This window comes from Podarcis muralis, chromosome 7 (assembly GCF_964188315.1).
Source record: "Podarcis muralis chromosome 7, rPodMur119.hap1.1, whole genome shotgun sequence".
In the NCBI taxonomy this organism is placed as follows: Eukaryota; Metazoa; Chordata; class Lepidosauria; order Squamata; family Lacertidae; genus Podarcis; species Podarcis muralis.
The window spans coordinates 46,043,919-46,071,599 of record NC_135661.1 but is presented as its reverse complement, the minus strand read 5'-3'; the positions used below and the strand labels follow the sequence as shown (position 1 = coordinate 46,071,599).

General features: G+C 43.7%; 2 protein-coding genes across 3 annotated transcripts; one reads left to right on the top strand and one right to left on the bottom strand.

Annotated features, from left to right (window-relative positions):
* The first annotated feature begins 1,269 nt into the window (after nucleotides 1-1,269).
* LOC114601986 (uncharacterized) lies at nucleotides 1,270-6,199 on the top strand. The gene is made up of 2 exons (XM_028739665.2): nucleotides 1,270-1,805; nucleotides 4,061-6,199. The coding sequence occupies exons 1-2, from the start codon at nucleotides 1,473-1,475 to the stop codon at nucleotides 5,495-5,497; spliced, it is 1,770 nt and encodes a 589-aa protein (XP_028595498.2). The 5' UTR covers nucleotides 1,270-1,472; the 3' UTR covers nucleotides 5,498-6,199.
* A 5,900-nt stretch (nucleotides 6,200-12,099) lies between these two features.
* Nucleotides 12,100-27,638, bottom strand: TK2 (thymidine kinase 2). Of its 2 annotated transcripts, XM_028739667.2 has the most exons (10): nucleotides 27,357-27,637; nucleotides 23,795-23,832; nucleotides 21,831-21,905; nucleotides 20,068-20,121; nucleotides 19,005-19,094; nucleotides 17,877-17,950; nucleotides 15,269-15,357; nucleotides 14,354-14,433; nucleotides 13,056-13,136; nucleotides 12,100-12,771 (listed from the first exon to the last, which is right to left on the bottom strand). In XM_028739667.2, exons 1-10 carry the CDS (start codon nucleotides 27,529-27,531, stop codon nucleotides 12,673-12,675), a joined length of 855 nt encoding a protein of 284 aa, XP_028595500.2. In that variant the 5' UTR covers nucleotides 27,532-27,637; the 3' UTR covers nucleotides 12,100-12,672. The 2 variants fall into 2 exon arrangements, with proteins under 2 accessions (XP_028595500.2, XP_028595501.2); XM_028739668.2 differs by lacking the exon at nucleotides 13,056-13,136 and having other exon boundaries at nucleotides 27,357-27,638.
* Nucleotides 27,639-27,681: the final 43 nt, after the last annotated feature.

Here is a 27,681-nt window from a genome sequence, read left to right as displayed (position 1 = left end):
AAGAGGCCGAAGGTTTCACGGAGACTTACCCTCCCAACTCATAACAATATTTTGCACCTGAAGCAGAGTAACAAAGGGTCCTCCATTTGTTTAATGCCCTCCCTGGTGAGGTCCATCTGCCTGCTTCATTATTAACATTCAGGAGAAATTTTTAAACGTCCCTATTTATCCAGGCATTTGATGGATGAAAGACACTGTTCCTCATAACGCTGAAATTATTAGCTGTGACAGTATGTGGTTCTTAGATGTTTTAAATTGTTTTTGAAAGTTTTGAAAGTTTGTTTCATTTTTAATGCTAGTGTTTTATTACTGGGCTCCTTTGGGAACTAGGATGCGGACACAAATTTATGAATTAACATAAAATAAATGTTGAATTTTGCCTAGGAACAACAAATAGGGTTGTAACCAACTAAATTCTACACAGAGCAGGCACATGATTTCCTCCAAAGAATCCTGGGAGGTGTGTTTTTTTAGGGTACTGTAATGGGAATTGTCTGGACCATAAAGAGGGCTGATCGCCGAAGAATTGATGCTTTTGAATTATGGTGCTGGAGAAGACTCTTGAGAGTCCCATGGACTGCAAGAAGATCAAACGCATCCATTCTTAAGGAAATCAGCCCTGAGTGCTCACTGGAAGGACAGATCCTGAAGCTGAGACTCCAATACTTTGGCCACCTCATGAGAAGAGAAGACTCCCTGGAGAAGACACTGATGCTGGGAAAGATGGAGGGCACAAGGAGAAGGGGGCGACAGAGGACGAGATGGTTGGATAGTGTTTTCGAGGTTACCAGCATGAGTTTGACCAAACTGCGGGAGGTAGTGGAGGACAGAGGTGCCTGGCGTGCTCTGGTCCATGGGGTCACGAAGAGTCGGACACGACTAAACAACAACAGCAACAATGGGAATTGTAGTTCTGTGGGGGTAAACTACAGTTCCCAGGATTCTTGGGTGTCGGTGGGACGACATGTGGTTTAATAAAAGTATTTTGAACATATGCTGTATACACAGCCGGAAATCAACAGGCGCAAGTTGGCATCTCAATAGGTTTTACTCCGAGTTAAAAAAAAAAAAAAAGTTGAATGCCACTTTCCAGCGTCCACTCTTCAGACGCCCAAGAGCGTCAGACACCATCCCAAGCGGCTCTTTTCACTTTCGTTTTGACGCGCCTCGAATTCCCCACCACTTCCTGATTCGGGTCGGCAACAAAGTCCTTTTGATCCACCCTTGACTGACAGCCGGCGTAGCCAGTTAAATCCCGGGCAGATCAATGAGCAGGCCAATGAAGAGGCTGAAGCAGGGCGAGCTCCGATGTAGCCACAACTTCCTCAGTCCGGATGAATCCTTAAAAGTGCTCGGGCACGTTGTGTGTTTGTACCTTAATTTTTTTTATATAAAAAAACAACCACCCCTCTTGCCCTTATTTCAAGGGAGAAGGCGTCGTCTCCGCCTCCCGCGCAGGCTGGCTGGGCGCGATGAAGAGACCCGCGGCCGGGGCGGGCGCCGCGCCAGAGCTGCTCCGGGACTACCTCGCCTTCTACCGCGCCAACGGGGCGGAAGGGAAACTTCTGGTCTGCAACGAGGCGGCCGTGAAGAGCCGCGCGCGGCGCCTGCTGGCCTCGGAGCCCGGCTTGGCGGGGGCTCCGGGGGGCTTCGACGTCGCCGGCCTCGCCCAGAGCTGCCTGGCGGCCAAGGGGGAGACGGGGGGCGTCGTCTTTCGGAAGCTGCTCAAAGCCTTCGAGTTCCTGGAGCTGATTTGCGTCAACCTCTTCCTCTCCCCGTGGAGGAAAGAGATCAAGTCGCTCAAGGTAAGCGGGCAGCCGGGTCCCCTTGGAGTAGGCAGCAGGGGCAAGCTAAGGCGGTGCCCTCCAGGGGTCGCTGCCCTAGAGGTCCCATCGACTCCAGCCAGACATGGGGTGGGGGAAGTTTGTTTTATTTTTGCATTGTTACCCCCACTCTTTCCTCCCAAGGTGGTGTACCTGGTTCTTCCCGCCCTATTGCATCCTCACAGCAACCCTGTGAGGTAGGCCGAGGTTGAAGAGGCAGTGGCTAGCCCAATGATCACTCCAGTAAGCTTTGCAGGAGAGGGGGGATTTGAACATGAAAGCATACATCTGAAGGCAGCCCTGTTTAGGGAAGTCTTTAATGACTGATGTTTTAATGTATTTTTAATCTTTTGTTGGAAGCCGCCCAGAATGGCTGGGGAAACCCAGCCAGATGAGCGGGGTATAAAGAATAAATTATTATTATTATTTATTATATTCAATGCACATTTAAAGCGCATGGTTTCCCCCCCCCCAAAAGAATCCTGGGGTCTGCAGTTTCCCCCTCACAGAGGTGTCCTTACTAGCATCCTTGACAAACAACAGTTCCCAGGATTCTTTGGGGGAAGTCCTGTGCTTTAAAAGTGTTTTGGGTATGCTTAAATGTGGCGTGTAGAACTGCCCTGAGCCTCCCCATTCCTTGTCCAATTCTCTCCACCCCCTGCATTACATCATCACAGCAACCCTGTGAGGCAGGTTAGACTGATTGGCCCAAGGATCACCCAGTATGCTTTGCAGCTGAGTGGGGATTTGAACTCAGACCTCCCTGTCCCTAGTCCAACACACTAACTATTCCAACTTCTTTGTAGGACCACAGGTTGCCGCACCACTGTTCCCCCCCCCCATGTTAAATATTCACCTTGAGGGAGGGAAGGTAAAGAAATCATCCTGGGCAGAAAGAGGAACTTAGAGGGAGGGATTGCAGAATTGAAGGCGGAAAATAACCAGGTGGGGTGCCTTTCATTTCACACAAAATTGGCACACAGTGAAAAGTGTGCTATTAGGATTGTTTTCAGGGGCACCTTTTCCTCACTGTCATGGACCATTCTAATAGGGTTCAGGTCAACTGCTCCATTTCACAGATGGGTTTCTCTGCCTTTCTTGGGAAATCCTGTCATTTCCTAAGCTGTGCTATACCTGCATAATATATTTGGTGACTTAAGTTCTATTTATTGTACAAGCAGAATGTTGCTATGTTGCAAATCCCTATCCACAAACTTTTGTAGACTCTGGAAAATTATCATTAGACAGGACTTATCCTTGAGGAAGCCATACTGGTTCTTTTTCAGCAGCACTTGTCCTTCTGCATACTTGATAATTATCTATTTCCACCAGTTTTCCCAGAATAGGGGTGTTAAGATAACAGGTGTGCTAATTTCCTGGATATCTCCCTTTTCCCAGTGCTGTTTTTCTAGAAAAATAGGTGCCACTATTCACCATGAATTTGTTACAGTAAGTGCCACACTATTTAATAAAAAAAGAGGTGCCAGTACTGCGTACCCTTGAGTAACCCCATGGGAAGCACTGCCTCTTCTTATTTTAATGGTGATACATTGCTCACTTTTCAGTCCTCTGGTGTGGAAGATGTTCTTGGGGAGACAAGGTCATCTTTGTTAAAAGATGGGCAATTTCACATTTGAGTCCTTTTAAGAACTTTTTAGTGGATTCAATCTGAACCAGGTGATTTGTTTGTTTGTTTTTAATTTGTCCATAAGGCCTAGAACAGGGGCCACCTACCTTTTCAGAACAATGGGCACATTTTGAATTGGAGTGCTGGGGGAAGCAGAGACAGGGAATCTGTGTCTCTCCAGATGTTGCTGGATGACAGCTGCCACCATCTGTAGACCATTGGCCATGCTGGCTGGAACTGACAATACCCAGTTCCAACAACATCATTGGGGGGGGGGTGTCAAAGGTTCCCCAGCCATGCCGTAAAGAAAAACAGGAGTAAGGAAAGGCTGAAGTTCCAGTAGTCATTGGAAGCTGACAGAGTGGATCCTGTAGTTTGTGTGGTGTGAATAAGTACTTTTCTTTTGTGTCCTGAATTTTTCAGTATTCAGATGCTAAGAATTGTACTTGGGACCTTCTACATGCAAAGCTTGGGCACTAACACTGAGCTATGGTTCTTCCAACACTGTAGAGCATTGTATGGGCTACAACAACCCATAACAGCACTGAGTGCTTGGTTTTCCCCATCCATCTTGTTTCCTAACATCACTCTTCTCCGCTCCCCTCCCCAGACTTTTACAGGAAACTTTGTCTACTATGTGCAATCTGTTCTCCCAGAAGGCGTAGTAGAAAAGCTACTGAAGGAAATTGGCTACGTTGCAACTACCACCACAGAGTTTTCCCTGGCCAAGAAGCTCAGTGAGGAGGAAACAGAACAAGCTGCTTTTGAAATATTCCTTGCACGAATCCAGTGTGAAGACCTCCTTGAAATTGCAGAGGATGTAAGAGACAGCGATCTGGTGGATATCCTACAGAAGAGAAGAGCCCAAAACCATTGCTCTCCTGAAGATAACCTAGACAGAAAGCACTGGCCCTGCCAGAGAAAGGAATACATGATTATTGGAGGAAGAAGTGAGATGCTTGATCTTCAGCAGACCCACAGCAAGGAGGCCTCTGAAGAAGCTGGAAATGGTGGGCAAAGAAATGAACTTTCTCTCAAATTGACTACAGAAGAGACTCCACTGGCTGCTTCCAAATTCACAAGTGAGCAAAATGCAAGCCAAGCCCAGGGAAGTGCTTTGGCAAACTCCTGCATCAAAAGCTCCGATAGTGAGGATTTCTTGATTAAATACAGCGACATTGTCATTGCGCAAAAGCCGCTCCACTTTGCAGAGCCCCATCCAAAAGCCTCAGAGGACAAGACTCAGAACACAGGACTCCCTGGGTCAAGGCGGGGCCCACCAGCAAATAAACCATGGCCACTCACTTTCCTTTCTCCTGGTGCCAGTGGCCCCCAAGCCTTAGCCATACTTAATGATGTTGCTTTGGAAGGCGAAGTCCCTTATGGCTACAGGAGCCAAGAAACCTCTCGGGAAACTATTGAATCTCAGATCTGTGATGCCATGAGCTGCCTTGCAATTCATGGATCAGATTCAACAGACCAGCCAAAAGAACTGAAAGGGAACACTCCGCAACACAACAATAAATTCACAGCATGTGACAACGCAAGTAAAGAGGGAACCTGTGACTCATCCTTGGCTAATCTTAAGGAAGATGGTGTAGAGTGTCTTGTGTATCCCGTAGAGGAAACAGCAGGGCCAGAATCCCTAAGTAGCAAGAGAGGCATCCAGGAACTGCAACATTCTAGGATGAAACTTTCAGACCAACCTGGTGGGGATAGAGAGGGCTTCACCGTTGACCTCTACTCATCAGAGCTCTTCTGCGATATCGCTGGGTGCAATTGTCCCACAGGTGGTTCAGGTTATGAGAGACTTCTGGTAGGCATTCCGGGAGCAGGGGAAGCTGCGGAGTACCTTAGGCACATGGGTGAACCACCCGACTCAAGTTGTATCACCCACCCTGAGGTTGGGTATCATGGCGGTGCTCCAGCAAACATTCCGTGCAGAGGGGAAGGATGTCACTCCTCTTTTGCAGACTCCGATCATTGTGTTGTACCAGTGAATGAAACTAGCCCAGAAGGTTATGTCATTATAAACAAAGATGATTAAGAAATTAGTCCAACAAAGCCTTCTGCATCCAAACCGCAGGTGGTTTCTTGAGAACGGAGGGTGTAAGTGGTGGAATGCCTCGTGCCAAGCAGCTTCCTTCTATGTCATTCCACAACCATCAATTGCCTTTAGTGGAGTTTAGAGGAAAGCAGAGGAGGGCAGAATAAATCTATTGAGGTACAATAATAAAGCAGCCAAATCCTGTGCCTATTTATTAAGTACTCGACTTAATTAAGATCTACTTCTGTGTACACTTACGTAGGACTGTACTGTCCTATAGCAGGAAAAAAGAACACTCACCTAAACCTTACTGAGATATATATCCCATTTCAGTGCCATGATGCTCCCTTTCTCCTAGTTAGTCCCAATAACATTACTCAAGACCATTCTGTGCTTGTGTGCCCAACAAAGATCCCTACAAAAATCAATAGGTACCTGCTAAAAATCAATAGGTACCTGCTAAGTCATAAACTCCCAGCCCTCTCCTCCTCACTAATTGCACGAACAGCTGGATTTAAATTTCAAGCAGAACACAGACTGTGTAAGTGAAATGAGTAGACTTACTAAAAAGAGGTGGCTTGTCAATGTTTGCAAACTGGTGGGCCTCTGTAGAAGAATAAAATATTTCTCTGCTAAACTATTTCTGAATCAATAGGGGTGGGGAGTTGTTGGGGGTTTTTTGGAATAAAAGTGTGAAAATGATTTTCTCTCCCTGTAATCTTTACAAAAGTAAATGCAACACACACAACCCAAAAATGTTAACACAGAAGCCAATGGGAACCTATAGGTTTGTGGAGCCAGGCTATCAGAAGCAGTCCCAGCAATCCTATCTGTATTTTCCAAGTGGCAAAATGGATGCATCCCAGAAAGTTGCAGAGAACAGAAAAATGGGCGAAAGCTCATACAGGTTTTAGGAACTAGAGGCTGCATTAACCCCTGGTATGTCTGTGCAGCTGATGGGGTCCCAGGCCTTGGCTGGGTTTATTGTAGACTCCTGCCCTTTAAATTTTTTGGCACACTGCTCCAAGCAGCTGGATTTAGTTGCTGTACTCATTTCCCACAATGACCCTGATATAGTGCTACACTGAAACGTTGTGGGAAATTAAAGTGGCAGCTTGCAACCAACACCATTGCCAGGTCAACTCTTGACAGCCAGTCATGGCTACATAAGCAGTTGCACTCCCATCTAGGAACACAGGAAGCTGCCTTAGACAGTGTCTGACTATTGGGTCTATCTAGCTCAGTATTGCCTACACAGATAGGCAACAGCTCTCCAGGACTTTGTGAAGGGCTCACAGCCTTGCCTGGAAATGCTGGGGATTGAACCTGGGATCTTTGGAATACAAAGCCCATGTTCTACCACTGAGCTATAGCCCTTCTCACGAGGGGTCAGTCTCCATAATAAAGATGCTACTGTTTAGTAAAGGTAAAGGTACCCCTGCCCGTACGGGCCAGTCTTGACAGACTCTAGGGTTGTGCGCCCATCTCACTCAAGAGGCCGGGGGCCAGCGCTGTCCGGAGACACTTCCGGGTCACGTGGCCAGCATGACATCGCTGCTCTGGCGAGCCAGAGCCGCACACGGAAACGCCGTTTACCTTCCCGCTAGTAAGCGGTCCCTATTTATCTACTTGCACCCGGGGGTGCTTTCGAACTGCTAGGTTGGCAGGCGCTGGGACCGAACGACGGGAGCGCACCCCACCACGGGGATTCGAACCGCCGACCTTTCGATCAGCAAGCCCTAGGCGCTGAGGCTTTTACCCACAGCACCAACGGCGTCCATGCCCTTCCTACTGTTTAGTAGGAAGGGCATTATGGAATGTATGTGACTGGCATAGCACTGCATTCTAATATGCATGGAAGACCACTGTAAAACACACACGCAAGCAAGCAAGCAAATTCCATACGAAGTCCCAACGTTGGAATTAAAGAGAATGCAGATAAGGGGCTAGATTGGGGATTTCGTCACTGACAATTCACATTGCTAAGTCACCAGGTAATGAACATGCGCATGTGAACTGGATCTTGGGATCGAATCCCAGATGACATTTCAACCCAAGTAACATATGAAAGTTGACTGGTGACCAGTGTTGTCTTTTGGTTACAATTATACATGTTTGGAAAACGTTGCATCTTTTACGGTTTTTAAATCTGGAACATGATCGCAATGTTTCTAGGCTAATGTGACATAAATCAGGTCATTTGGCAATACCATTAAACTAGCTAATTATAAATTCCTTGGACGGGCATTTGGATTTTTATTCAGTCTTATCCCAGCTCAGAAGTATATTTGAATCAAATCCCAAGAACGCTTCCTCTAGGGGTTTGCTGTGGGTTTTTTCCACCAGTATTTCAAAACTAGCCCATTCATCTAAGAGAGAGTTAAGATCCGTTATACCTCAGAAATCAGTGTTCCAAAGAGAATAAATTAAGCAAACTGCTTTAAAACTGCTCTGTTTAATATAAATAAGTATTCAAGAGATGTCTTTAAACAGCACTAGAAATTTAATGAAGTAGTAGAAGGAATGTTAAAATGTTTTTGAGACATTGCGTTTTCAAAACCCTGCAGTTACTTTCCATAAACACTCTTGAAAAGGTTTACACAGATTATGTAGCCATCTGGACAAAAAACATTAAAAAAAACAAAAACCAAGCAACTTATACTCTTGCTCCAATGCTATGGGAGTGTGTGTCCCAAGTGGGATATATTCTGTACTGGAAGTATTTAAAGTTGCACCCGCACTCACACTTATTTCAACTAGGCTTAGGATGCCAATGAAGGACAGAATCTGTACAGTGGTACCTCTGGTTATGAGCTTAATTCATTCCGGAGGTCCGTTCTTAACCTGAAACCGTTCTTAACCTGAGGTAACCACTTTAGCTAATGGGGCCTCCTGCAGCCACCACGCTGCCAGCGCACAATTTCTGTTGTCATCCTGAGGTAAAGTTCTTAACCCGAGGTACTACTTCCAGGTTAGCGGAGTCTGTAACCCAAAGTGTTTGTAACCCGAGGTACCACTGTATAGGAGATCTGCACACAGTATGCAGTTTAGGCCCAGGCTATCTGAAGGGCTGCATTCTCATGAGATCTCTGAGGGGAGGCCCTACTCTCACAGTCCCACCACACGAACTGGCACATTTGGCAAGGATGCATAAGAGGGCCTTCTCGGTGACTGCTCCCAGATTTTGTAACTCCTTCCCTAGAGAGGAGAGACAGGCTCCCTCCTTGTTGTCCTTCCACCAGCAGTTGAAGAGCTTTATTCCGGCAGGCTTTGAGGAACTAGCTGTTTTTAAGAAAAGGGCTTTTAATACTGCAGTGCTGTTTTTTTAATATATCGTTTTAATTCTACTTTTCAACTATTTTATATGTTTTTTAGCATTCTGAGTTTTATCCGTGTTTGTTTCAATTGTTTTAACCTGCCTTGAGTCCCAGTTTTGGGGGGGGGGGGAGGCAGGATATAAATAAAACAATGACTGCATTTATTGTCATCATGTTAAAACACACATTTACAAAAGAGCTTAAAGCAGTACACCTGTGGAGCCCGGCTCACAATGGTGCCCTAGATATGTGCTTTAAGTTTAAAATCTTCAGGGCTGGATCTAGACTAAAGCAGCCATCCTATACATACTTGCCCAGCAGTAATAGAAATGACATCTAAATCGATATGCCTAGGATGCTGCTGCAGATGAGTTGCACTTAAATCCCATTGAAATCAATGGGACTTAAGTGAGTCGTGACTAGCTTTGCACATTGATATCAACAGAACCTTAAGTGTGGATCCAGCCCGGTGTACTCAGACATATTTATATGTAACATCTTTCAAGAACTCAATGCTCACAATTCCCAAGCCAAACGGAGGACATAGATGATGCCTTCCTGGAACAGATGGCCAAGCATGCAAAAGGAAGGGAGATAGTAGTAATGGGGGACTTCAATTACCCGGATATTTGTTGGATGTCAAACTCTGCCAAGAGCATAAGGTCAAACAGATTCCTCACTGGCCTTGCAGACAACTTCATTGTCCAGAAAGTGGGAGAAGCAACAAGAGGAACAGCCATTTTAGATCTGGTCCTAACCAATGTTGATGACCTGGTTAGTGGGGTAGAAGTGGAAGGATCATTAGGCACGAGTGATCATGCTCTTCTGAAGTTTACTATACAGCGGAAAGGAGCAGCCAAGCATACTAGGACTCAATTTCTTGACTTTAAGAAAGCCGACTTCATAAAACTTAGGGAAGTGCTGGGTGAAATCCCATGGACAGTAATACTAAAAGGAAAGGGAGTTCATGATGGCTGGGAGTTTGTTAAGAGGGAGATAGTAAAAGCACAACGTCAGGCAATACCAATGAGACGGAAACATGGAAGGTGCCTAAAGAAGCCAGGGTGGCTATCTAAAGAACTTTTAACTGAGTTAAGATTAAAAAAGGATGTGTACAAAAAATGGAAAAGGGGGGAAACCACCAAAGAGGAATTCAAACAAATAGCCAGCACGTGTAGACACAAAGTCAGGGAAGCTAAAGCACAGAATGAACTCAGGCTTGCTAGAGAGGTTAAAAGCAACAAAAAAGGCTTTTATGGGTATGTCCGTAGCAAAAGGAAGAACAAAGAAACAGTGGGGTCACTCAGAGGAGAAGATGGTGAAATGCAAACAGGGGACACAGAAAGGGCTGAACTCCTCAATGCCTTCTTTGCCTCAGTCTTCTCCGATAAAGAAAACAATGCCCAACCTGAAGAATTTGGAGCAAATGATTCAGCAAAGGAAACACAGCCCAGAATAACTAAGGAGATAGTACAAGAATACTTGGCTAGTTTAGATGTATTCAAGTCTCCAGGGCCAGATGAACTGCATCCAAGAGTATTAAAAGAACTGGCAGATGTGATCTCAGAACCACTGGCAGTCATCTTTGAGAATTCCTGGAGAACAGGCGAAGTCCCGGCAGATTGGAGGAGGGCAAATGTTGTCCCTATTTTCAAAAAGGGGAAAAGAGAGGACCCAAATAATTACCGCCCAGTCAGTCTGACATCAATACCAGGGAAGATTCTGGAGCAGATCATTAAGCAAACAGTCTGTGAACACCTAGAAAGGAATGCTGTGATCACCAATAGTCAGCATGGATTTCTGAAAAATAAGTCATGTCAGACTAACCTGATCTCGTTTTTTGACAGAATTACAAGCCTGGTAGATGAAGGGAACGCAGTGGATGTAGCCTACCTTGATTTCAGCAAGGCATTTGACAAGGTGCCCCATGATATTCTTGTAAAGAAGCTGGTAAAATGCGGTCTTGACTATGCTACCACTCAGTGGATTTGTAACTGGCTGACTGACAGAACCCAAAGGGTGCTCATCAATGGTTCCTCTTCATCCTGGAGAAGAGTGACTAGTGGGGTGCCACAGGGTTCTGTCTTGGGCCCGGTCTTATTCAACATCTTTATCAACGACTTGGATGATGGACTCAAGGGCATCCTGATCAAATTTGCAGATGACACCAAACTGGGAGGGGTGGCTAACACCCCAGAGGACAGGATCACACTTCAAAACGACCTTGACAGTTTAGAGAACTGGGCCAAAACAAACAAGATGAATTTTAACAGGGAGAAATGTAAAGTATTGCACTTGGGCAAAAAAAATGAGAGGCACAAATACAAGATGGGTGACACCTGGCTTGAGAGCAGTACATGTGAAAAGGATCTAGGAGTCTTGGTTGACCACAAACTTGACATGAGCCAACAGTGTGACGCGGCAGCTAAAAAAGCCAATGCAATTCTGGGCTGCATCAATAGGAGTATAGCATCTAGATCAAGGGAAGTAATAGTGCCACTGTATTCTGCTCTGGTCAGACCTCACCTGGAGTACTGTGTCCAGTTCTGGGCACCACAATTCAAGAAGGACACTGACAAACTGGAACGTGTCCAGAGGAGGGCAACCAAAATGATCAAAGGCCTGGAAACGATGCCTTATGAGGAACGGCTAAGGGAGCTGGGCATGTTTAGCCTGGAGAAGAGGAGGTTAAGGGGTGATATGATAGCCATGTTCAAATATATAAAAGGATGTCACATAGAGGAGGGAGAAAGGTTGTTTTCTGCTGCTCCAGAGAAGCGGACACGGAGCAATGGATCCAAACTACAAGAAAGAAGATTCCACCTAAACATTAGGAAGAACTTCCTGACAGTAAGAGCTGTTCGACAGTGGAATTTGCTGCCAAGGAGTGTGGTGGAGTCTCCTTCTTTGGAGGTCTTTAAGCAGAGGCTTGACAACCATATGTCAGGAGTGCTCTGATGGTGTTTCCTGCTTGGCAGGGGGTTGGACTCGATGGCCCTTGTGGTCTCTTCCAACTCTATGATTCTATGATTCTATGATTCTATGATTCTAATTCACCAGGGTTCTGCAAACTAGGTTGGCAATGTTGACAAAACTCCACAGGAAGCGCAGGTGCCATTTGCCGGCCATTGCTTCATCTCAGTCAAGGCGCAATTGACAAGTTCTTGCCCTTCCCTCCTCCTTTACTCTCTGGCAACCAAGTGCTAGCTAGAAAAAAGCACTAAAGCATGATGGCAACTGCCTCTCTCATCCCTTTAAAAGCCAAGGGGAGAAAAAACCCAGCAGTGACACCACAGCTTCCTATTCCTTGAAATAATCATCAAATAGGAAATACATTGTACATATACATCCAAGTGGAGACGTGATAGGTTTTGCAAGGTTCTTACAGTTAGAGCTAATCTAGACATTGCAACAGTCCACAGTGGAACTGGAAAGAAGTGTGAAACCAAACCCAGTGCTTGATTTTTCTTCCCAACTCACAAAAAAAAATCCTTTAAGTAAGAGTAAGATTTGAATATACATGGACATTTCAGACAGGCCTTCTTAGAAAGCAGTCTTTGACATAGCTTTATAATAGCAGCAACATTTTGGAATAATAGAAGTTGTCAGTGTATAACTACAAGTGAAGATGGAAATTTATAACAAAACCTGTTTTTCCCTAAGTTCTCATTCAACATAAAAGGTACTTTACAAATCACAAGGAGTGTACAATATTGCATCCTACCAAAAAAAAACCCTCATAATTATTATTCAGAGAAAGGATGTAATGAAGTGTGCATATAACATTTTTTTTCCTCAGGTCTCCTCCTTAGAACTGGTTTCTACAAGCAAGAACTGTACATTAAGGGAAATCTGTTTCTATACACAATGCTGCCTGGTGCAAAGGGTTAATATTCGGTCCTGATTCTCTTCGTATTTTTCCATCATATCCTGTAGGTCGTGGTCAGCCTGAAGCACCTTCGAAAAGAAACCAAACATTTGAAGTGTGTCATTCAGAAGCTGTGGGTGATGTCATTAAACATTGTATTGATGCGAACATTTAGGGTGGCTTTAAAGACTTAAGGAAGTGCAGACATCCCTGCTCCGTGCAGACATCAAATGAAATTTTCTCCAGCTTCCTGGAGAGTCAGTCAAAAGCTTGAAAAGCCCTGGAAGTTCAGCTGGGCAAGGTGTGTGTGCTGGCATTAAACCCCAAAAGAGGAAGGGGTTGGCTTAAAAACTCAACATTAATATATACTTACAAGAACCGGGGAAGGAACTTTGAACATTGTTTGTTTAATGAGCCACTCTTCATAGAGCTGGTGAATAGCTGCTAAATATTCCTGTCCAAAAAAGGAGAAAATATTTTGTTTTCTTTACAATATATGAGGGACCTCAGGTCTGGGAACCAAATGCAGCCTTCTGGGCCTTTTTATCCAGCCCTTTATTTGGCCAAGGCCATCCTCCTCACTGCTCTGTGCCCTCCCTTCTAGGCTGGAATATGTCCCTGGAAGTACGATAATCCTCTTGGATTGAGGCCAACGAGTGGTGTTTGTCTGGCCACACCCAACATCCGTATGCAGCCTCTGGAAGGTGTCCCATGAAAGGGAAAAAATTCCCCCACTCATGCAGTAGACACAAAACTCTAGGACACAGGTGGGGAATCTTTTTCGCCTGTTTAGACTCCTAGGAGCTGCATGCCAGCAATGGGTGTTCCTCTCTTCATCCATTCTCCATCCAAGCAAGTGGGGGAACCCCCCTCCCCCTCCCTTGCACACTCAAAGCTGGCCACCAGAGTACTCCATGCTCTGGTAACATCCAGACTAGTTTGCTGCAAAGCATTCTATGTAGGGATCCCCTTGAAGACGACTCGGAAATGTCAACTGATCCAAAATGCAGCAGCCAGATTACAGGCTGTGGTTCCTTTTAGTTGACATATAAGCTCAACTTTAAAACAGCTGCACTGTTTCCAGGCCCAATTCAAGGTGCTCGCATTGGTGTTCAAAGCCCTCAACGACTCAGGCCTCAAATATCTGAAAGACCACCTCCTTCACCACAGACACTCTTGGGTGCTAGTCAGCAGAGGCAGCCATCTTGATTGTTCCTCCACACTCAGCAGCTTGGGGGGGGGGAGAGACAATAAAGGGCATTCTCTAGAGCAGCCCCTATGTTGTGGAATTCCCTTTCTACAGAGGCACATCTGGCAATTTCATCATACAGTTTTCAGCAAATGCTGGAGACGCATTTCTTTACCCTGGCCTTTTGACACCCAGGATGTATATTTTTAGGACCCACCCAATTTTATGTGATTGTGAGTTTTCGTTAATATGTTTTCTAAACTGTTTTCAATGTTGTCTTTTAATTTAAAATGTTGAAGCCCGGCCTAGGCCCTTGGGGTGAAGGGTGAGATGATGATGATGATGATGATGATACACTTCCACACAGAGAGAGAGTTACATCCATCCCCACAGATCTCTCCCATGCAGCAATCTGGTGTGGTTAGCCTTTAAAGGCCCTTTGAGTGAGTTCATTCCAAAATGCTGGAAGACTCCCTCCTTACCATAGGAATAACCTTTTCCTCTTCCCTGCATCTTCTCTTCAGTCTCTCATAACATGTCTCAGGAGAGGTCTGTAGATAAACTGTCATTTAAAAGAAAAAGAAAGGGGTTTTGAATGGTCAGTCCTGCTCTTGAAGGCTCGGAGACAAGTTACATTTCTGGCTTAGAGTTTAGGAAAAAACCTACACCCAGCCTATCGGGTATCTCATTTACAAATCTAGTATAGGTATCAGCTTACAGACATTTAACTTGTGCACATTCAGCTTTACACATTTGGCTTTTCTTTTCTTTTCTTTTTTTACCAATGGGGCAGGCATCCAAGAAAAAAAAGACTTTGGGAATCCCACCTGACTTTGAACCCAATGTATTTTGACTAAACGGGATTTTGGCTCTCTGCACTATCCCCTGGAACATAATCCCCGCACAAGTTGAGAGTCACTTGTATTATTATTTATTAACTTATATATCACCTAATGTCTAAATAGGCTTTTCAGTGTTTTACAAATCTAGAGAACGTCAAGAATACGGACGCTTCGAAAGCAGTTTACAAGTAGCATTAAAATATATTTTTATCAAACAAAACAGAATAAGATCAATATGTAAAATGTCAGAATGCTTCTCACAGGGCAGCAGAGGAGGGAAGGGAGAGTTCACCTGGATCAGGCCCTAATGTCTTCTCCCCCCCCCCCCTCCTCCCTGCCTCACAGTGATCCTGGTGGGATGAGAGGAAAGTTCAGGTAGAGGAGGCTTAGAGGTGGCCTTTACCTCTGCCCTTCTTTCTCCAAGAATCCTTCCCACAGGATAGTTGATGGCAGAAGTAAGCCTAAATTGCTACCACATCTGGCCAGCTCAACTAGTAACCTGGAGGCAAAGAAAGCGATTGGGGGGGGGGGGCTTCCAAAGCATAAACACTTTACCTATTAGATCAACTGAAACATCCATGTTCTTTATGATCCACTCAAACCATTCTGTCAATACCACGTAATCCACCTCCGGCATTCTCCCACTGTAAAGAAGAAACACATAATATGGATATATCTGAGGAAATGTACAGAGCTGTGCAACTTAAATAAAAAATATTTTTAAAGAGAGCTTTCACTGTTATACAACAGATGGTGCCATCCTGAGGCAACACACACACACAATTTGCATCTGTCTCCTTGGAAACCCTCACTGTAAACCAGCAATGACTTCTAACCAAATCACAAACGAGCCAAAATATTTCTATACAAGCTGACTGGTGTATCAAACACGTTCACTGGATTGATTTCAAACAGGTCTGAAAGCAATACTATCTGCAACTATACACAATTTATGTTTCAAAATCCACAAATGGAGGTGGTGTGGAGTAATTTTAGGGTTTTTATCCTCTTCATCTTTAAGTCATCCTCTATTCCTTTCAAAAGCCTTAAATATTCTGAAATGCTGATTTTCACTGTTTATTTCATAAAACTTATTTATCACTCAATAGTTTTAAAAAAAACAGACAAACAAAGAGGTTTACGAAAAGAGTAAAACAATAAAATTATCAGTAAAAACAGCTATTCCAAACATTAATAATTAAAATGAGTGATAAGCTAAACACAGATTAAAACACATTAATATTCTGCATATCTAGGTAGCCTTGTCTAAACAAAAATGTTTTTAGCTGGTGCCAAATCTGACGTAAATAGGCAGGGAGTTCCAAAGGGTGGGTTCTGCCACATGAAAAGGTCAAGTTCTTACAAATGCAGAACAAGCAATCTGTGGCACCTACAACACTGCCTGTTCCATAGATCAAAGCAGTCCCAGTGGGCATATATGGGGTAAAGCAATCTCTCAGGTAAGTTGGTCCTAAGGTGTTAAGGGCTTGACCTTGCCCTGCTAGCAGTCTAGCAGGCTAGCCCTAACTAGCCACCAGTGCAGGTCTCTGGGCACACGCACTAAGAGGGTCTCTCTCCTGTCAGCTATTGTACTGCAGCATTCTGCATCACCTGCAGCTTCTGAATCAAGCATAAAGAAAGATTAAAACACATTAGGTTTTCTGCATTGCAGCCTGATGCACTGAATCCAATAAATCCATTACTTCTTTCCTGAAGTTAAACACACAAAAGCTAAACAGGCCATTCCTCAGTTCAAGACCATTTTGCTGCCTGAGGCAGACAAGATAGCACAACTCTCTCCCCACCCCCTTAAAATCAATGTACACAAGCCAAAGGGACAGGTAGTTAAATATTTCTGAGGATAAGAGAGCACATCCACTGCACCCAAGGGCAGTAGGCTAGTTTATGAGGTATAACAAAGCCTGTGTGGCATTCACAACATTGTTCTCCGACATCTTACGGTTGTTGCCTGCCCCTTGGCATCTGCTGCCTGAGGCAGCTGCCTTGCTTTGCCTAATGGTAGAGCCGGCCCTGCCAACTCTCTTAAGGCAATTTTGAAAACAGTAACAATATGTGCAGGCTCTAAGCTCACACAAGACTATCAGCAGGCTTGCATGTTCTGCCCAATATATAAAAAGCAATGCAAATGAATGTTTTAACATGCAAACAAAATAGCAAGTGTTATTCGCCCACCCCCACCCTGCAACAGACCATGGACAAACACCGAACTTTTCTGATTTATTTTTGCATAATAAAACCAGCACGTTTCAGAAAATCAGCAAAGAGACTATGTAGCACAGATGCCACCTTGTGGATTAGCAGGCAGCTGCCTTTACCCCTTCCAAAGAAATGCATTAATTCTGGGGTCTTTTCGAGCAGGAATATAAATTCCTGTTCAGCACAGAGTCACATGACAGCATGGCAGCAGCAATAGCAGCTAGCATGCACATTTTGGCACAAGGAACTGACAAAAATTTGCCCGTCATTTGTAGCCACTGTGGGTGGTAGGCTCCAACTGAGAAGCACATGTTCTTGCATCAGGTATCCTTATTCAGAATACACTAGTAGGACCTGCAACAAAATGCTGCCGCGTGGAGTGCTTCCTTTCTAAGGCTTGTAGCCAATCATGTCTTCCTCCATTTTACTCAATTCCACCCATCCCGTTTTCTGATGTCCCCACCCCCAATAGTCATTCAGTAGCCACTGAAACTATTCAGTTCTCATTGGGCTGGGGGTATTTTTAAGGGGAGGGGAGGAGTTCTGCCCTAAAGGATTTTTCTGTTAAAAGTTTTGGTATGAACCTCTGCAAACCTTGCCATTTCCCTAAGGCTGCCATAGCCTTCTCCATGTGGGTGGGTGGTATCATTTTGGCCACATAAAGCCACAGCAATCATGCCTGAACATCAGAAATATTCAGAATCTATTTTGCACATGACATTAATCTTGAATCTCAAGAACATAAAAAGGAGCAGGTTTCCACCTTAACCTTTACTTGGCATCTGCATCAGCAAATAAAAAACACACCATGCTGGATCGAGGTAGTTAACACAATACAGCAAAATTTCAGATACCCAATGCAAGACAATAAGCTAAAAGCATGGTTCTAACATTTCAAAATGTAAACACAAGCCAAGAATTTTTTTTAAAAAACTGGGTACTGTACCTTCGATAAAGGTTTTCTACAAAAATGTATTTGGCGCTGTGGATTGACCTCTCCATCATTCTAATGGGTGAAATCTGCAAATTGAGAGATTTCAAGAGACATTTAGCCATTTCCTTCCCCGTGTCGCAAGGGAGGGCCACACAGTATTGATACAAAAACTGTAACAGGAAACGGATTACGAAAGGCAGAATACAATACTATTGTGGGGGGCGGGAAATGTCATAGATTCATGAAAAACAGCTATATCAGGAACAAGATCAAGAAGCATGCTCTGACTATTTAAAACCAGCCAATACTTTTATTTTTTTTACAGTAAAAGAAACCTATAGGACCACGGCAACTTATTACTCTTAAAACAAAACAAAAAAAACTACCTGAAGCAAATGAATAGTCTGGGTCCATTTAAGGGCTTAAAGGCAAGGGCTTGCAAGGCCAACCACACTCTTCCTGGAAGGAAGTTCCATAGTTAAGGAGCTGCTACTGAGAGGACACCATCCCTCATGCCCACCAACCTGTGATCATAGTGACAGAATACAAGAAGGGCCTCTTAGACCACAGGCAGTGTGGTGTGCATCTCATTCTACAGAGCAACATAAGAACTCTGTTGAGGGTGCTGGTTTTAACTGACTTGGCACCTAGGAACTTTAAGGACCTCCTCCTTCTTCCATATATTTCTTTCTACATGATATCATATGAGATCTTGTTCCAAATGCCACAAGAAGGCATTACCAGGAGCAGGGCCTTTTTATTTGTGGCACCCATTTTACGGAATGCCTTTCCAAAGGAGATCTACCAGGCCCCCCAAAAATGGGGATTTAGAACAATATGTTTGTTTGGATTTCTGGCCTTCCTGACCAATTTCTGACCTTTGCACCGTAGGCTGCATTCCAGCCAGGCAAAAACCAGGTGTTTTTACAGTCCTACGCATCATTCCATCCAGCCAAGCAAGAACCATTTCCACCAATTCAAGGACACATTCCAGCCAGGCAAAAGCTCTCGAGGAAGGCACAGAGCAGGACCAGCAAGAGGCAAAGCAAGAGATCTTGAGATGCGCATTCAGCCCCAGAGCCCAAAGGTTTCCCACTCCTGGTCTAGTGTTAAAAGAAACAAATGTAGTTCAAAACCTACCATTGGCTTTATATGCTGGTCCAACATAGTCAGCTGCACGTAAGTCTGCAACGTTATCCCCCAGCGGGATGCGTCTTGGTACATTAAGCCCTGAAAGAAGGAGAAGCAGCATTGCTTTCCTCACTATTTTTATTGCATTTTCACAGTTAGAATAATGTCTGGCAGCATTATCACAAAATAAAGTGAAGCCGTATGACAGCTTGGAGATATATATATAAATATTACCTTGGAAATTATTGTTTCAGTGATTTACAAGTAAACTCCGTTTCTAGATAGATCTATTTCTTGTGATTCCTTTGCTCATAAAATAAAAGAGTTCTTGGTTTATTATTTATTCATTAAATTTATATTCCAGGCCTGCCTCCCAAAGGAGCTCAGGAGGCAGTACAGAATAAGCAACCATCTTGATCCATCCATAACAATGCTGTATGGTAGGAGCTCTTGAAGATTCCCAATGAGCTGCTGTGGAATGTCTGATTTTAATGAGCTCCAAGTCATAGGAACATAGGAAGCTGCTGTATACAGAGCGAGACCACTGGTCCATCAAGTTCAGTACTGTCAGCTGCCATTGGCCCTTCAGGATTTCAGACAGGGTCTCCCCAAGTCCTTTCTGGAGATTCTCAGGATTGAACCTGGGACTTTGTGCATGCAAAGCAGATGCTCTGCTCCTGGGCTACAGCCCTTCCCTATGAATCCAAAATCAGATAACCAAGTAGGGCAACCTTAGGCACATATGGCATATCATACTCCATAATACCTTTTATTATCTCCTTGTCAAATGGATTATATTTACTAGCAACTCCAGGAGATGAAGCAATGGCACGGTCATTTTGTTTAGTGGGCGCAACAATTAAGGTAGGACATGGGACGTTATCTATTCAAAATTTTCATTCCTAAACCAAGTAGCTGAGACAACAGCATTATGAGAGCAGGATCACAGCTGTGCTTTATTTTTGTTTCAAATCACCACCATAACCCACATTATGTTCAAACAACAGAACCATGCCTATGAAACAACAGTAACTCATTATTTTGGTATTATTATTGCTATTAGATAGCTTACCAGAGGGTTATGACCACGAACGTTCCTCCATTTAGATACTGGTTCAGTCAACACCTGAGTGTGAAATTTATAAAAATTAAAATGAATGATAAAACATTTTTAGTTTTGCTTAATTTGTTATTAGCTCTGGCTCTTTCTTTTGCGATGCTGCCTTCAGTTTTAGCTGGTTTGGGTGACTTGCTTTAATAATGGGAGCATTTTTCGCAGGGGTTGTACTTGACCGCATGCTTTGAGTGACAGGCACTCTATCACTGAGCCACAGCCTTTCCCCAAATTCCTAATTCAATCACAGAGTTGGCAAGGTCCTTGTAGGCTATTTAATCCAACTGCTTGCTTGATGCTGGAAATCCAGGGGCTATTCAGCCTGAAATGAACCCACTGCTGGGTAACTGGTTCCATTCTCAAACAGCTGTTACCATCACAAAGCTTCAATCAAAAATCTAACTTCCTGTAACCTGCGCTCATTAGATCCTCTCATTTCAGACAGTCTCTTCCCTCTTTAATGCAGCAGCCCTTCCAGGGGCTGAACTTTCTGGAGATTGGGGTGAGTCACTGTTGGTGTTCTCCCCATGGCTAGATTTGTGGCTTGGATGCACCAGGAGCCATGCAGTTAGTGCTGGTGGAACTCCCTTCTGGTTGAGGTCAGACAGGCCCCTTCCCTTCTGGCACCTGCTGAAGACATTTTTATTCCAGCAGGCATGGTAATTAATGTTTGACTTTATGGTTTTAATGGATTGCAATTTTTTGTATTGTATATTGTAATCTGCTTAGATGCTATTGTAGAAGAAGCATATACAGTGGTACCTCGGGATGCAAACGGGATCCGTTCCAGAGCCCCGTTCGCATCCCGAACAGAACGTAAGACACAACAGCGCGTCTGCGCGTGCCACGTTTTGCCGCTTCCGCGCATGCATGTGACATCATTTTCACTGTCTGTGCATGCGTGAGCGGCAAAACCCAGAAGTAACACGCTCCGTTACTTCCGGGTCACCGTGGAGCGCAACCCAAAAGCACTCAACCTGAAGCATATTTATCCCGAGGTATGACTGTAAATGGTTCAAATAAACAAAAACTCTGAAGAGTGCTGTCATGTCCCAGCTTCAGTCTTCTCTTCTCTAAGCTAAACATAGCCACTTAAGGGCTGCTTCTGCAAGATACTCAGGATCACTTAACAGTTAAAGCATAATTCATATGTGATAAGAGATCCTGTGTTTGCACTCCATTTGCAGCAGATTATGGGTGGTGGGGGGGGTGGAATGTAATGTAATGTATTCCTGCCTATTTCGCTTGCTAGCCTAGAGGCTGCATTGGTACAGAGGAAGGCAATTTTAGTCCCTGCTCTGTGTAGCTTTCCAGGAAAACCAGTTCCCATCTACTGGCATTCACCAACATTTTATTTATGAATGAATGAATGAATGAATGAATGCAAAGAAATTTAAGGGATAAATCTGAAACCATATCCTAAGCGTGCTTAACTCAAAGAAACTTATCAGGGCTTCCTTCTTCATTAAACGTATTTTGGATTAGAACCTGACTTGTGTCATACACACCATTCATTTAAAGTACAATGTTTGCCCCTGAAGAATCCTGGGGATTGTAGTTTACCTGTCACAGACCAACAATTCCCAGCACTTTTAAACGACAATTCCCAGGATTCTTTGAAGCAAGCCATCTGCTTTTGATGTTCTTCAAATGCATGGTGCGGATGTGACCTAAGATCAAACATCATCAGAAAACTTGTGTGAAATCTCAAAACACATCACCTCAATGCTGGTATTTTTGGCAAAATAATCCAGGCATGTTGTCTTCCCGCTTGCAATATTCCCCTCGATGCAGATCTAGTAGGAGAGGTGGGGGGAAACAATACACAATACTAAATGTCAGCAAAGAAAAGACTTGCAAAGAGAAGTGCTGCTCAAAACTTTAGTGGAGGAAAAGCTGAGAAATGCATTCCTCCCCTAAGGAGAATGTGAATAATGGTACAAAAGTAAACTTCTCACCTCTGAGAATTCTACACTTTTCTGTACCTATCTTGGCATCCATAAGTTACCTTATTAGAGTTAAAAGAGACCAACAAGTCACTTCCGTGTTTTTGCTTTAACTTCTCTCCTCTTCTGAATGTATATTTCACAAGTGTTTTACAGTTGCACATGTTGCAAACGGAAAATGCACTGTTTGGTTTTCTGAAAGCCATGATGAGCAGGGAGAGCAATCTTAATCCCTGATCCACTGCACTTGAGTGGGGCTTAGGATGTGGAAGAGATTTCTCTGCACCCAATGATACTGTGGATAGGGTAGAAGCTACCACCAGCAAAAACTTTGCTGTCAGTAACCAGCATGGCTCCATGAAATCGGGTGTTTCAGAGACAGAGAGAGAGGCAAGACCTGGGCAGACCAAGGAGTCACTGCATCCTAAGCCAATTCAGCCACCAGCAATGGACCTAATCCCAGACCATTCTGCTATGCCAGCTTGGAACTAGAGCAGTGAAAATCAGCAATTTTGCTCTCCCACATCAGGCTCACAATCCTGCAATCTTTTGCACATGTATAGTACTGTTTCACAAGGTTTTTTTTTACATTGAAGTCTGTGGTAAAAGGATAGTTGAGTATTTTGTATGTTCTTCCAAAATGTATCAAATATAATATAGGAAGGGCTGCAGTCAATAGGTAGGGTCTGAGTCCCAGTTCAGGGCCTGCACTGGAAATTCTACTAAGCGCCTAACACAAGCCACGCTCTCTCACCACCTCTGTCACCCCAGCTGTAAAATGGAGATAACTATACTATCCCGCTTTATACTTGATTTTTAGTGTGCGTTCATACACGTGGAGCACTTAAACCTTTTCAAAACACTCCCGTTACATATCAGACAGCTGCTGTCTCTACTGTCTTTTCAGCACCTGTTGAAGACTTGTAAAAAATCTTCCAACAGGTCTCCTATGCAGAGATTTTTATCCCAACCAGTATCTGTATTGATCTGAAACTGGTTTTATGCATGCCATGGTTTTAAGAGTTTGTATAGCTGCAATTGTTTTTATATGTTTTTATTGTATTGTGGAATCACTTCTGAGATGCTTCAGAGGAAGCGATTTGGAGTTTTTTTTAAAATAAATCTTTATTAGTTTTCAATTTATTATAGAAACATGAAGAAAAACGATAACAAAAACTCAGTAATATAGCCAACTAAAGGCACAGAATACAAAACCTATGTTAAATAATAACACCCTACTTAAAATGACAACATCCGTATTTCTCCAGGAACACCTGGGAAGAGGTACCTGTAAATCTGAAACTAAACTATCTGAAATAAAATCCCACCATACTGAGTAGAAATGATCAGGATCTTTCTTTCCCCTAGAGAGTTGTAACTTATGTGTTATTTTTTCCTGCAATAACTAAATTCCAGAGATTTTTATACCATAAGGATATAGTCAGATCTTTTTAAACGATTTCCACTGTTGTGCTATAGAGATCCGGGCAGCTGCCAGCATCTATTTCAAAAGTTCTTTTTGGCTAAATGCCTTCATAGTATTTGTCCAGTCCAAATATTTAGTAAGAATTAATCAACAACAACAACAAAGTACAATTATTTCCATCCCTTAAGACTGAAGGTATTAAAAGCTAAACTAGTACTTCTGCATTCAAGTGTGTCTTTCTATGCATTTTATAACTATCTCAAATATCAATAACATTGCCTTTATTGGGGGGAGTGGGAAGCCTTATACTTACAACTGTCTTCTTCCGTACTCCATTTTCCATGTGTTTATCTAAAAAATAAACAAACCACTAGTTAGAAAATTAACCTTGACAATAAGGCCACATACACACCATACATTTAAAGCACTATGATGCTATTTTAAACAGTTATGGCTTCCCCCAAAGAATCATGGGAACTGTGGCTTCTTAAGGTTGCTGGGAGTTGCCATGAGACCCCCTATTCTGGTCAGAGATATAAAATTACTTGAGTTCCCTGGGAAGAGGGAATGATACACCTCTCTGTGAATTGTAGCTCTGTGAGGCAAAATAGGGATCTCCCAACAAATCTCAGCACACTTAACAAACTACAGTTCCCAGAATTCTTTGGGGGAAGCCATGACTGTTTAAAATAGCATCATAGTGCTTTGAATGTTTAGTGTAGATGAGGTGCAGCTCTCTCAGCTTAAACTACCCCACATGGTTATAAGAATAAAATGCAAAAAAGAATCATGTACACCTTGAGCTACTTGGATGAAAGAGGCAGGACAAAAAATGTAATAAATAAGACAATTTAAATCATTCTATTACTGATGTTCAAGCCATGAGTGCCATTGCACATGGAACCAATGCAGATCAGTAGCCTTGGTTTGCAGTAGTGTGTGCAAAATATGATGGGAGGACATCCTAAAGGCATCCAGAACAATCAAGTGAGGGCTAAGTATGCTCAACGGCCACAGAAAGCTAACTGTTGGGGAGTAGAAACAAATAACTAGGTGGGAATGAAGTATCTTCAATGGAAGCATTACACACTGCAACATTTTGCTGAAGGTCCCACTTGAAACAGTTCATTCAGCTTATGGTATGTATTGCCATGTTATAAGTAGTGGGCAGCCACTATGTCTCACTGGTCAGAAAACATCACATTTAAGGACTTAGGTCTTTCAACTTAGGTCTTTTGTGCAAGGAGAAAAGCAGGTATGGTCTGCTGCAAGAGCTCTTTTTGCCAATGCAAAGCTGCAAGTCATACTTTTGAAAGGCACACAGGTGCAACACATTCAGCTGCACAGTGCAAGGCCTCCACATATCAGATGTTGAGAGAGACAGCTTGCAGCACAGGAAGGATGTGGTAGAGGCAACACTATGTATACTGCTAACAACAAGACAAAAGACTCACATCGTACAAGAACAACACCACCAAAAGGCATTATCAATGTCACAGACTAAAGCAAAGTCAAGTTGCTAAACAACAGATTATTCAAACACACAGAGAGAGGTGAACACTCTTGATGGCTAAATAAAACCTCTACGTTCTGAAGGTATATACTTCCAAATACTACTTGCTGGTGAATGGCAGTGGGAGAGGGTTATTTGCCCATGTTTGTGGGCTTCGAGGAGGTATCTGGTTGGCCACTTTGAGGAACAGAATTCTTGACTAGGAAGACAGGTCTTTGGGGTGATTTAGCAGAGCTCTTCCTAACACACACAGTACAGTCCTTTGTCAGTTGCATCTCCACTGTTTAACTTTCCATTTACAGGGAGATAGCAGGGGGCAGGGGCAATAATTCAGGCCTAGTTATTTTCCATGTGCATTCTCTGGTGATGAGAGGTCCATGAGAGGACTGTACTGAAGGCCTAAATACAGCAGAAACATAAACGAGCACCACTTGTCATGGAGCTCAACCATGATCCCCAGGAGCTGTAGCTAAACCCACATTCCTAAGTGTGAAAATAGGTTGAAATTTCTGAAACTCCCACCAGAAAAAAGTTTCAGCACAGTCAGAACACTGCAGTTCCCCGTTGGGGAAAGTCCAGTGCTGGCATAGCAACAACTTTTGGACCTTCTCATACATGTCAGAGCCAGTATATTCACAAAAGCCAGTACTGTTCGGTGCAATCCTCCTGTGTCAATCTTAAAGGGGCAAAATTAGCTTGAGTAATCTGCTTAAGAGCAGATGCCAGAGAGGAGAGTGAAGAAGAGCTAGTCTTCACAAGAACAACTTCCAGAGCAGGTTTACAGTCAAGGAATGAGGGAGGCCTCCAGCAGCACTCCACTCCAGAACCCTACAGTAGCAGGCTTAGATGTGAGAGATAAATTTACCTGCTGATGAATGGTTTGTGGGCTCCATCCCCTATTACTGACAGGTGCTTTAAAATACTGTGATTCTCTCTCTCTCTCTCTCTCTCTCTCTCTCTCTCTCTCTGTGTGTGTGTGTGTGTGTGTAAGTGTGTATAAACAGTCCAACAGATAGATTGGAATCAAGCATAACTATATATCTCCCCTCTGCCTGTTTTCTGAGAAGACAGGTATTTTGGAAAACTGCTTCCAAAGACGTATGCCTATCTCCTAATGATGTCTACCCATTTTTTCCCCATTCCACCCTACATCTTCCATAGGGGGAATTGGGTAGTAAATACTTTCCTGCAGAAATCTATTACAGGGCAGTATTAAATAGAGTGCTTCAAATACTTTTTCAGAAGCATCTCATGATGCTATATTTTGTTGCACATCCAACTTGTGAATAAGAATAATTATCCATTCAGCAGATACCTATATCTGTGTATATTACTTTTCTTTCTTTCTTTAGACCGAAGGATTTTAGTTATTACATTTGTGCATCATGAAGAAGAAGAAGAGGAGGAGTTTGGATTTGATATCCCGCTTTATCACTACCCGAAGGAGTCTCAAAGCGGCTAACATTCTCCTTTCCCTTCCTCCCCCACAACAAACACTCTGTGAGGTGAGTGGGGTTGAGAGACTTCAGAGAAGTGTGACTAGCCCAAGGTCACTCAGCAGCTGCATGTGGAGGAGCGGAGACGTGAACCCAGTTCACCAGATTATGAATCTACCTCTCTTAACCACTACACCACACTGGCTCTCATGACCCAAGTTTATAAAGAAGCTTCCTCATTTTTTTCAAGTCACTAGCATTTATATGCACAACCAGAATAGAAAGTAAAATGGTATAACCACTGTATGTTTTTTATCTGTACAAAGGGAAGTTGAGAAATATCACCAACTTTGATCTCTCTCAATATAACAGAATTTGTAATTTGTATCCTGCTTAATTGTAAATAAACCCTCTAAGGAGTGTGTTTATGCACAACCCAGGTCCCTTGACCCATTTTGAGTCTGTGTGATATAATACTTCACACAAAACACATGCTAAAGGGGAGTTGTTGGAGCGGAGGCAGAAACTGCAAGTATTCGAAGAAGCAAAACCGAAGGTAACCATTACACATTACTGCAGAATCAGAAATAAAACACATTTCAATTCAACAGAGCTTCTTCCCGGCTAAACTTACATACAGGTAGTGGCATGTATCTACAATAGTCCAGGCATCAATTCAAATCCACGTGCTAAAACAACATTAACAGCACGACCCTAAAAGTGTCCACTCAACAGGAAGGCTCACTGTGCTCAGTAGCTACTTGAGCGCACAAGAACTACAGACACGGTTTTGCATCTTCCAAACCAGCAAAGGAAGGTTTCTGATGGAAAAAAGAACAGCGTCTCCGGATTTTATTTGTTTTTGGGTGTTTTTAAAAAAGCATACTGATTAGACATGCAGGGGACTAAACTAGGAGCAGACCTACAGGAAACGTCTTGAGAAGATCCAGTCATGCAGCGGGAGCGCGGATCTCTTTGCAGAAGCGGCTCAGGCTTTGCGGGCCTGCCCTTCCAGGTGCAGAAGTCGCAGGCGAGCCGAGTCCCTCGCGCGTACCGGGAACCTAGAAGGGGCGGGCGGCAGAGCGATTGCAACAACCACATCGCCCATGTCCGGAGGCAGCTCTCGCAGGATGGTGCTAGATGTGCAAAGCCAAGCGATGCAGCGCCCGCTTCCTTCCGCCTCTCTTGCCCCTGCAGACCGTCTACTTCCTGTGCAAGATAGTGACGCCTCCGCCTGCTCCCGGAGGCAAG